The sequence below is a fragment of the Octopus bimaculoides genome, chromosome 26 (assembly GCF_001194135.2).
Source record: "Octopus bimaculoides isolate UCB-OBI-ISO-001 chromosome 26, ASM119413v2, whole genome shotgun sequence".
Taxonomy (NCBI): Eukaryota; Metazoa; Mollusca; class Cephalopoda; order Octopoda; family Octopodidae; genus Octopus; species Octopus bimaculoides.
Genome location: NC_069006.1, coordinates 16,662,007 through 16,674,327, shown reverse-complemented (window position 1 = coordinate 16,674,327; position 12,321 = coordinate 16,662,007). Strand labels below are relative to the sequence as shown.

General features: G+C 36.2%; 1 protein-coding gene across 4 annotated transcripts in view; it reads left to right on the top strand.

Moving 5' to 3' along the window:
- Nucleotides 1-12,321, top strand: part of LOC106883030 (unconventional myosin-XVIIIa) — a 237,634-nt gene that overhangs the window by 131,099 nt on the left and 94,214 nt on the right. For all 4 annotated transcript variants that reach the window (XM_052976955.1, XM_014933888.2, XM_052976956.1 and 1 more), the window contains 3 exons: nucleotides 5,611-5,808; nucleotides 6,375-6,551; nucleotides 10,148-10,358. In XM_052976955.1, coding sequence (XP_052832915.1) covers nucleotides 5,611-5,808; nucleotides 6,375-6,551; nucleotides 10,148-10,358 — 586 coding nt within the window. The remainder of the gene's footprint in view (nucleotides 1-5,610; nucleotides 5,809-6,374; nucleotides 6,552-10,147; nucleotides 10,359-12,321) is intronic.

Genomic DNA, 12,321 nt, shown 5'->3' with positions numbered 1-12,321 from the left:
ATATATATATATATATATATATATAAATAATAAAGAATAAACAATTCAGTAACAACTAGACAGCAAGTTGTAACAAATTAATATAACATGGAGATACAAGTTGCCAAAAATCAAAAATCATCAGTGAAAATCAAAAAAAAACAAAAAAACTTTCGACTCAACCTGGTAGTTCTCTTTCATTCGGTGTACATTAATTAGAGATTTTAATATGTTACTTTATTACATTGAACAGGTAAGTCTATACCTCAGGTATTTCTTAGTGCATGTTTCAGGTACTGCCTACTTCATGGCTTAAGTGATCCCTACCTCATGACTTAGGTGGTTCTTATTTGCAATGAACAAAGGAGAATTCCTTGAGAGATTTGACTCAATGGAGGAAGCGATTAACTTGAATCTCTCTGGTTCAGCTTGCCCCTATTCTAATGATAATCGGGAGTATATTGCGGGATATTTGACTGTTACAAGAATATATCAACTGGCTTCTTTAAAAAATATTGGGCAGGTTTTTAGTAACACTTGGCTAGTAGTGTATTGAAGAGGTAAAGTGAAATATAGGGACTTCCTCATTAGTTGTGGTCCCTGTCTTAAAACCAGCAGTTGGGAACTTGTTAATGTAGTCTCTATTTTAAAGCTAGTTGGTAAAATGCTACATAAGGGTCTCTTTCAATGGTTGATGTGGTCCCTATTTTGAAGACACGGAATTTATGATTAAATTGTTTTCTTTATTATCAAACAGGTTGTAGTTGGTTGGTGAAGCTCAGTTATTGACATGTTTTATGACTTTCCAGTCATTAACCAAACGTGCTTAATTATCATTTTACATCACACTGGAGGCCGGCCTTCTCCTTGCTCGTCAGTTAAATAGGTTGTAGATTACATAGATTACTACACTTTGTTGCTGTGGTACTTGATTAACATCTAGAAAAGGTCAGCCATCCCACCCACTCCATCTGTTTTCATCCTCATAGTTTTCTTACCACTGCTGTTGCCATCAATCAAACAATAAACATGATTTATATCTGCTTGACTTTCGTATGAATTAGTAAACTAACAACTAAAGTACATGATTATGATAGAAGTGGGTGTACTGGGTTTTTGTTAGAATAAAGAATAAAACTTTGTTTTCCGACAGAACACGTTTATCTCTTCCTCTTAATAAACGTTATGTTCAGCTCTTGTTTTTTCACTTTCTTATTTACGCCAAGCAGAGGTACCCGGTGTTGCTCGGGGTGTGAACGCTTCATCATTCTAAGAACTCTTATTTTCTAGTCTAATGACCAGCACTGCTGAAGCTTTTTTGAGAAAACATACCATGCTAAAACATACCAGAATTCAAAGAAACGTACAGAATATTTTTGAAATACATCGCAACCACAAAAAAAAAAAAAAGAGAGAAAAAATAGTTTTTCCGAGAAAATTTGAAATATATGGGTGTATAATGACTTGAAAATGATGAAAATACATATTGAAATTTAAAATCTCTAAAATGTACAATAAAGTCAATTTTTTGGTAAAAAAACATCAACTTTGGCAGCGCTACTAACGAGTCCTCCAGGTGAAGTCCTGCCACAGAGAGTGTTTGTCCCTGCGATTTGGTAATCAACATCACAAAACTTACATGGACAGGAAATTGCAACCGCCTGAAAGTAAAGGGAATTTCCACTCCCAATGGAATAATGGGGATCCTTGGTATGAAGACGTCCTCTTGTATATGTACTACGCACACAGACATCCTTTGTTGGGAGAACATACAAATACTATAAAGACAAGGATATTTACACACAACAAAACTGAAATACATGGAAGTCAGTTTTTAGGCATATGTGGCAAAACTGAATTTAAACACATTGGGTGAACAAAAATGAAAAATAACTAAATTATTTTGTAGAGAGAACATACAAAAACTGTAACAAGAGAGATTTTTATGCATGACTAATTTAAATACAAGGAAGTTAATTTGTAGATAGAACTTACAAACTCCATAAAGCTCTAGAAGAAAATAGCTTGAGTGAAAAAAACTTGAGTCACTTTAGGATAGCTTTTTCTAATGCATGACCGCTGAGTGGCATGGTTGAAATCTCATTGGTTAGTAATAGAGGCTTATTGGCTGTATGTGGCCCATAGTGGTCATACGTACGCATGCATGACCGCAAACACTGTTTTTTGATAGAGGGAGAAATATAAATAGTGTATTTAAATAGATGGAGTGCAAAAAATTTGAAACAAGTGAAGTTATGTTTTTGGGACAATGTACAAATACTGTAAAGACAAAGATATTTATGCACGACAAAATTGAAATACTCTGAAGTTTTTAGGTAGATGTGGCAAAACTGAATTTAAACACACTGGGTGAACAGAAATGTAAAATCACTAAATTATTTTTTTTTGGGAGAATGTACAAAAACCATAACAACAGATTTTTATGCATGACTAATCGAAATACACGGAAGTCAATTTGTAGACAGAAATTTGTGTGTGAGTGAATTAAAGAGAGAGTGAGTGAGTGAAAGAAACAGACATGGTATAAAAGAGAGAATATGTGTAAGCAAGAGAAACAGAATGAGAAAAAGAGAGAGAGAAAAGGGAGAGAATTGGTTGAAAACTGCAGAAGCTTTTAGAGAATAAGCCATGTAAAACACCATTTTTCCCGGCTTTTCGCTTTACATGGGAATTCTGGGCAAAATGTTATAGTGCATGACCATCCTTGGTATATAAGTAATATGTGTGTAAAGTTTGAAAATTGGTTGAAAACTGTAGAAATGCATATGTACTACACACACACACACGCGACATTTTTGTTCACCTTGAGATTTAGTAATTTATTATTTGTTGTTTAACCCAGGGACAGTCTGGGTTCTAGACAATGAATCTAGAACTACATTATTTAATGTCCCTTTCATTCTCTGTTGTAGTTATTTAACACAGGGATAGTTCTAAGTGGACAACATTATCGAATGGATCCTTCTGTGTTGTTGATGTTGATTTAACCCCATGTCAATCTTAATAGAGTTGGCCTCTGATCAAAGATATAAATCTTTGATCTGAGTCACCAGCCGATCTCCTATCCAGGCATAGTGTATCTAGGACTACATTATCTCTTCCTTCCATATCTTAAATTATTGGGTTGTGGTGGTGTGGTAACAATGGCTGTAAAGTTGTTTGTGCTTTGCAAGATAATTTGATGCATGAGAAATATTTTTAAATATTTAATTTAAATAAACCACTGAAAGATTTTTCCCTGCCAGGCAATATCTCTAATATCTTTTGTTGCTTATTCATTCTTGTGATGTTAATAGATAAGAGAAAATTTCTAGCTAAGAGATATAGCAGGATTCACCTTAATTCCAGTAGAATTTGCTTCTATCAGACATTGCTTGTTAATCGCATGTATTCAGGCTGTCTATCTTTCTTAATCTGATTTATTCAGGTTATCTGGCTTTTCCATTTACATTGTTTTGTTCCACCATTTCACGATTTGGTGAAGATAGAGATTTTTCTATAAATGTCTAGGTTTTTAAAATGCTACATGACAGCTATTACTACTTGCTCAATCAGTTGAGTTTTATAAAGATATTGGAGTAATTTACAGACAAAAATCATTATTTTTAATATTAATGTTGTTTGAGCGAGATCGTTGCCAGTGCCCCTCGACTGGCTCTTGTGCGGGTGGCACATAAAATACACCATTTTGAGCGTGGCCGTTGCCAGTACCGCCTGACTGGCCTTTGTGCGGGTGACACGTAAAAGCACCCATTACACTCTCTGAGTGGTTGGCGTTAGGAAGGGCATTCAGCTGTAGAAACTCTGCCAAATCAGATTGGAGCCTGGTGTAGCCATCGGGTTTCACCAGTCCTCAGTCAAATCGTCCAACCCATGCTAGCATGGAAGGCGGACATTAAACAAGGATAATGATGATGATGATGAATGTTGTTTAGTTTCTGTTTCACCTTTGATTGAGTATCCTGGAATTGGCATCAAATGGGTTACTGAGGTATTCTCTGAGCTTTTAGCCTTTCCTAAAAGTTTTTCAAATTTCAACTATTTGTGGACTATCAAACAGTTGATGGCTTTTAGGTAGTCTTTTGTTAAACTTTTACATACATAAGGAGTATGTGGTGATATTTTTATATGTAAGATCTATAACATTCGTGTAGACCATGAATAAATGTACAAAAATCAGAAATAGGCTGATCTTGAAAGTAGACTTATAATCAGAAGCATTCCATCTTTAACCATTTGTGTTATTTATATATTTATTTATTTTAGTCAATATGGTGTAATTTGAGGAAATTTACCTTTTATATCTAGTAGGTCAAATGCACTTGTGCATATTATTTCACTGGCTTCTATTGTGTTGTGGTCCCATTTTATTGGATATCTAGTGAATAAGACAGTATTTCAAAACTGAGTTGATGTTCAATGTTGCTTTGCTTATGACGACGCCATCTGATCATTGTTTGCAATTCTGAAAACTGACCTTGACACCAACAAATTACTCGTGTTGATTATGTGACCAGTTTATATACATCAGTGAACCAATGACTGTGGTTCTTTCTGCTAGGTTACATTAATTATGTGACCTGTAACAAATGGTTCTCAATGAATCTTTTTGAAATTTAGGATTTCTTTATTTCTGTATGCTGTCAACTTAATGTGACTTTCCCCTGAAGGGAATAATACTACTGTTGGTTAGACTTAGGAAGCTGCACCACTTCCTGTCGGCCTTGACACATTTCCCGTGTCCTTATACAACTACTTCATCGTATCACTACTGCATAAATCTCTTTGAGAGATTTAGAAGTGTATTATTTCTAAATTCTTTATTTTTGTTCACTAAATATTAAAAGCAGAACTGTTTGATTATTATTTTCTTTGATATTAATATAATCCTAACAGTGTATACATAGAATATTGCATGTACATATATGTGTGTGTGTGTGCATGCATGCACACACACTATTTACAACATATATGTAGAGTGTTTATTTACAATAGTTATAATGTGTATTCACAATATTTAGGGTGTGTGCAACATCTACAGTGTATATCACACTCTTTGATGTGAAAATATTTAAAATATTTTTTTTTTACACCTATCCAATATTTCAATTACTTTGATTTTTTGTCAGTAGATGTCTTATTCTTGAATACGTATTCAGTCCCAGAACAGATTCAGGACTTGGAATCTTTATTCTTAATGACAATTTTAACCACCAGGATACAGGTGCATACAATAGTTGATAAGGAGATATATTTCCCTCCATTTAGAAATAAAGGTTCCTGGCTTGAATCTTATCTAGGACAATAGACCTTCAGAAATAAGATACCTCATGATGATTTGAGATGAAATATTATAAACAGCCTAAAGTTGAGGCTAAAAGTCTGGAAAATGCGAGATTTTATTAATAAGAACTCATCTAAAACAATATTTTGTATTTATAAGATTAAAAAATTTTTTTAAAATAATTTACTGTGTATTTAAAACTGAAAATTACTTTGCACACACACACACACACACACACACACACAGAAAAAATAAAAATAAAAAAAAAACCCTTTTACTTGCATAAAAATATTGTATAATTTTAATATTTTCAAATTGAATTTCAGACAAAATCTGAAGAAGATGTTAAAACTGAGAAAGCTTGGTTGGAGTCGGATAAGATATGGCTGATCCATAAGGGTGGATTTTCTGGTGCCACACTTTTAAAAACTAATGGTATGTCGCCCCTCCCTGATGGAAAAGTCAAGGTGAAAATGGATCATGGTGGAGAGGTTATTGAAGTGGATGAAGAAGACATTGAGAAGGTAAAAAAAATGTTTTTATTACATCATTGATATTAGTGACTTTTTTAAAGATCAGTTGTGGTGTGACAGTAGAAACTTTATAAGGACTAATTTGAGAGAGAAAGGAGCAACATATCTACTGTTAGGGGCAGTAGGGTTGGGGACCAGTTGTTTAAAAAAATTCAATAGCTACTGTACTCTGTATATTAGTTCAATAGCTATGGAACTTTGTACCACCATAGCCACTATGTCCTTTATGTCAATACAGTAGTTAGAACCACTGGCACTATTTGTTTTGATTATTTCTTAAATCTGATAGATTGATTTTCTAACTTTATCAACTTATTTTATTAGAGATGAAGATATTTAAGTATCTAATTCCCTTGATATATCTCACCCATTTTCCTTGTCAGTGAAATCTATCTAATTCTACAATGTTTCAATAGTTAAACCTTCTGTCATGGATTAATGCATAATTTCTGTTTGTCCCCCATTTTAATCCAGCACAGTTTGACTCCCTAAATCTGCAGTGTTTCCATATTTGATCTTTCTCAATGACTAATGTCAAATCTTTGTTTTTCCTTCAGTCAAATCCTCCGCAGTTTGACAAGACAGAAGATTTAACAATGCTTCGTTACCTCAATGAAACCAGCCTTCTCCATGTTATCCGACAACGGTATGGCAGCAACCTTGTCCACAGTTATTCAGGACCCACTATGATTGTAGTCAATCCCATGGTACCATTGTCCATTTATTCAGAAAAGGTAAGTCAGCAACTTTGCACATTAGTTGAACCAGGAGTATATTAGGAGACACTTATTCAAAATGTCATGCAGTAGGACTGAACCTGGAATCATGTGGTTGCAAAGTGAGCTTTGTAGCCATACAGCCATACCTGAACCTATGTAAAGAAACCATATTCCTGCAGAAGATGTGCAAATGCTGTAAAGAAAGAAGTGAAAGTGCACTGCTGGACGTGTAATATTAACCTGCATGAACTATGAGGCATGAATCAGTTGTGAGAAAAGCTGGGTGAAGAAAGAAGTGCCCGGAGATTAAAGTAGAAAAAAAGCTTCAAAGAATAAGAGAGAAACATGAACTGAAGTGGTGGTAGTTGATTACAGGATGCTAGACCATACAAAGGAAATAATAAAGAAGTGTGACAAATGCTAAGATGCTGTAGGTGGTGGTGGTGGTGGTGGTGATGGAGAGTAGATCTAACCGGTGCAAACAAGCATAGAAAAATTATGATAATGACATGTATTCATTCATATACACATTAGACATGCACACACATCACACAGTATATCTATGCACGTGCACATATCTACGTCATTTATCTATACACACATACATCTGTTAACATGTTTACACACACTTTGCTATTCTTTATTGTTTTGTATAAATGACAGTAACAAAGGAGAGTTTGTGTGTCTCTATATGTCCTGCGTATGTATGTTTGTCAGTCTGTACATAATGGTGATACTACTACAGCTGTTTAGCCCCAGATTACCAAAATCCAACCAAAACTATGGTCAAAGGCATACCTTACCATCTTTCATATTCAGACAGTAGATACTAGAACCACATTATCCAATGTGTCCTTCCATTTTTCTAAGATGTTAGGCTGTAACACAAGTGAGATTTTGGGTACTATTTCTAGCATCTTCCATCATTATTAGGTAAGATATAGGAAAGGAAAAATGGAGATATTTCATCATACCAAATGATATCACTTGAATTTTTAAGGTAGGTTGGTTTAACAGTGCATTGCTGAATTTCAGTATTAGCATTGTTGAAATTTCCATCCTGCTCTCACACAAACACATGAACATACATACTGTCACAAACTCACATAGATAGACACCTATGGACATCACACACGCTGATCTATCTATATGCACACCCTGTGTACACTTACATGAACTACACACACACACACACACACACACACAGGCATATGTGTATACATGTAGACTTCATAATACACCTTTGTCACACACATCCACACAAATAAACATTACCACCATGCCGCAACATCTCACCTATCTAGATGTTATTTAATATGCTGTCCGCACCACATTACTGGAATATTTTACACACAGCACAAATGCAGACATGTAGATAAATACACGCCTCTACCACACCTACTGAGATGTTATTTGATATGTTGTCCACATCACATAACTGGAATACTTAGTTCACACACACGCACGCGCGCACACACACACACACACACACACACACACACACACACGCTATGTGTGTGTGTGTGTATCTGTGTCTGCACATATGTGTATTTATGTGTGGATCTAGGTCTTTATGTCCATGGGTGTATGAATCTGTACCTGCATGTATGTTTGTATGTCCAAGAGGTGTGTGCATGTTTGTTTGCATCTTTATGGAGTGTGTGTGTTATGATATTTCATATATATGTAGGTGTAGTAATGGCTGTGCGGTTAAGCAGTTTGCTTTCCAACCACATAGTTTAGGGTTCAGTTCCACTGCGTGGCATCTTAGGTGTCTTCTACTGTAGCCCTAAAGCCTTGTGAGTTGATTTCATATACAGAGACTAAAACAAGCCTGTTTATATATATATATATATATATATATATATATATAGCCTTCATTCCAGAAACAGGGCGAGATAAATGCTTGTGAATGCAGTTCTTCCCAGGTGAAGAATGTACAACTCAGCATAGGTTAGTGGTTAGTGACTTAGGGCTAGAAGGACACGGAGAACAAACTGATATGGAAAAGGAGGTTATGGAAGCTCAAGGATCTTTCAAATGGCTAGAGATTTGTAGATGTTCTAAACGATGCATTTGATAAGGAGGAAGATATTGAAATATTTGACGTAGAAAACAGCTGGAAGTTCGTATGGGGTAAATCTATGGAGACCAAATCTATGGCTTGAGTAAAGCTGTTTAGACCAAGAGTAATGTGGTGGAACAGCAAGGTTGACATGACCATAAAATCAGAGACAAGCTTGGAAAGAGTGAAAATGTGGGGATTACAAAGAACCGTATCAGATAGCTAAAAGGGAAGCTTGGTAACAGGTTTATCTAGCAGGGGCAGAAGCAGAAAGGAAGAGGTTTGCCAATATCATCTTACAGCATCAAGATCAAAGACCTGAGTATTCAGGACCGCTAGACAGTGTATCAGAGAGAAGATGTGGGAGAGAAGTGTGTATGGATGGATAATGGTATGCTTACACTTAGTGATTCTGAAAAGAAAGAGACATGGGAGGGCTGCTATGAAAGGCTATTAAATGTGGAGAATGAATGGAAAAAAGGGAGTCTCTTCTATGTTAACCTAACAGAGGGACCAGCTATCCTAGTTGACAACTGTATGATAGATAAGACAATCAAAGATATTGAAGATGGGGGTGGTGGGATGGTCCTGCAAGCGTTATCACTGAGATGTTTAAAATATCTGGTAGAATAGGATATGCTTTTGTCACCCATATACTTAATCAGGTTAGTAAGTGATCACACCTCTATATCCCTACAGGTACATAGGCATATTACTAATTCTCAGACAGACTTGGAGCAAACCTGGAGGAGAGAGGACATGTCAATGAAGAGGTCATGAATAGTGATGAAAAGACATTTACAAACAGTTGATTGATTGTTTAATCCATAAACTGCGATAGGCCACCTCAGTGGCCAACGCAACAGTGCGACAAGCCACGTGCGTGGCCACGGAAGTAGGGCATGATCTGACCTAATTTTGATGACGTATAATGTATGCACACGATACCCTTTCACCCCAGAAACAGTGTAGCCAATCACAGAAGGTGTTAAGAAACACTGAGTAGTTTTTTCGAGTGATAGATCGATGTTGATCTTTACCCAAAATAGGCTCAGCAGTTCGTGTTACATACAGCAAAATCCCAGCAGTTTATGGGTTAACCAACAAATTAAACAAATGGCCAAGTAGTTAGCTGGTTAGGCAACTAACCAACTGACTAACAATAAAGGAGTGAAATTGAACCAGTGTATCTGTTTATTACAAAAAATGTTAAATAACTTTGTCATTATTAAACTAATGTTTGGAACATAAATTAATTTGAAATATTGATGGGTTTAATTTAAGTCACTTTTAAAAATAAAGTTTGTATTGTGGAACCAGAGGTGGTCTTAAGTGGATTGGCATCAAAAGGGTTCAGGTAAAACATGTCTGTGAAATGTTTAGCTGCTTTGCTAAACTAAATGTTTACCATCAAAATTGACAGAAATTATTATTATGCCGTTCTTTTTCTGTCATCACCACCCACGACCATCATTCCTGTCATCATTGATGCCACTACCATCATGATCATCTTCTCCAAATGCTTACAATTTTCATTTTTCTCCAGGTTATCCAGATGTTTAAAGGTTGTAAACAGGAAGACATGCCCCCTCATATCTATTCAGTGGCCCAGCATGCTCACCGTGAAATGCTGAGTAGCCGTCTTGACCAGTCTATCGTCCTGATTGGCCGTAGTGGCAGTGGCAAAACTACAAATGCCCACCACATTCTGCAGTATTTTGTCCTGGCATCGGGCAGTGTCAATAATTTTATCACAAGTAAGTAAAATTTTGTTTGTTGACAGACTGGCACACAGTGGAATTTCATGTTAATGGGCATGGGGGAGAGAGGGGTGCAGTGTATTTGTTGATTGGTGTGTGTGTGTGTGTTGGATGCTCTGTGGTTGTTTGTATAGGTGTGTGCCAACACATTAGATATTGTGTCGGGGTATGTTGATCTGTCTGTGATTGGCTGTGGGTGATTTTTCTCTGAAAATCATTTAATGAACTGATCCAGCAGATTTATGATTGATGATTGAAGAGGTTCCTTTTGTGGCTATGATAAGACTGACCTTCCTTTACATCTTTTATTCATGACATTCTGTATTCAGTGTCTCCTGTTTTCATTTTCAAATGCAGTTCTGTGTGCTTTGAGGTACATTTTGCTGCTATTTCTAACATGCTTCTCCATCATTTAGAGCAGTGGTTCTCAACTGGGGTCCATATGGCCCCTGAGGGTCCTTACAAGATTTTCAGGTGATCATGCAACAAATTGGGGTTTACAATAGTATTTTCTGGAGCCCTGCTTTAGATGTATGTATTGGTATGTATTGCAAGAAACAGCTGGGTTTCTTTCTCTACCATTTTACATAGTTCAACCTACAAAAGTGAATATGTGAAAAACAAAACAGGAATTTTGAAAGAAGTTTCTATAAAACTAGTTTTTAAGCATTGACTATGGGGATCCACCAGAATAAAATAGCAATCAAAGGGGTCCGTAGATGAAAAATGGTTGAGAATCCCTGATTTAGAGGCTCCCCACTTTGGTGATGTTATTGTTGTAATAAATCTAGCCCCACAATTTTTCTAGATTCACAAGGGTTTCAAACTTGGATTTGCCCTTAATACAAAATTTCTGCTCTGATTGCATTCTTAAAATAAAATTAGGGTTTGGTAGACACAGTGTCACATTAATCATGCAAAAAAAAAAAGTCTTTTGTTATGATAGGATTCCTTTCTAACACTGTCCCCCCCACCTTCACCGTGAGGCTGACCTGGACATCACAGTGAACAATGGATGTATTCACACTTGGCTTCAAATTGTTTGAATATTTCTATCTATCTGTTTCTCTGTATGTCGGTGCCTTTTTCTTGCCATGTCTATGAGTTTGTGTGTTTGTATTTATGTTTGTATGTTTGTATGTGTGTGTGTGTGTGTGTGTGTGTCTGTATACAAACACATACACATACACACACACATACAGACACACACATACAGCAGAAGCCTATTTTGTGTTGTGTCACTGTTTTAATTAGACTGTGTATGTAAAATAGTAATAATGACTATATATGTGTGGGTGTACATTTTTAATGTAAGACAGTTGGTGTGTTCCCTCTTTTGACTGCATATACCCAATAAATATATATTTGGGTCAAACAGTTGTGTTTTTTTAGTCTAACAATGCATCATATTGAAGGGGGTTTATGGTTTGGTGTTGTCCTAGAAACGTTAGAGTGTGGAAAAAAAATACCTTTCAGCATTGGTGCTATCACTTAACATTCTGAATTCAAATCCCATTGAGGTCAACTTTGCCTTTCATCTTTAAGGGTCATATAAAATGCTTAGTCCCTTTTCATCTAGGTCTGTGTTCTGAGTTCAAATACTACTGAGGTCAACTTTGTCTTTCACACTTTTGGGACTAATAAAGTGAAGTATCAGTCACGTACTGAGGCCAGTATAATTGACTTGCCTTGTGCCAAAATCAGAAAGAATTATTAATATTTAGGTGGAGAGCTGGCAAAATTGTTAGCGCAGGAGTGGCTGTGTGGTAAGTAGCTTGCTTACCAACCACATGGTTCCGGGTGCATTCCCACTGCGTGACACCTTGGGCAAGTATCTTCTACTATAGCCTCGGGCCGACCAAAGCCTTGTGAGTGGATTTGGTAGACGGAAACTGAAAGAAGCCCGTCGTATATATGTATATATATGTATGTGTGTGTATATGTTTGTCCCCCCCCCCCC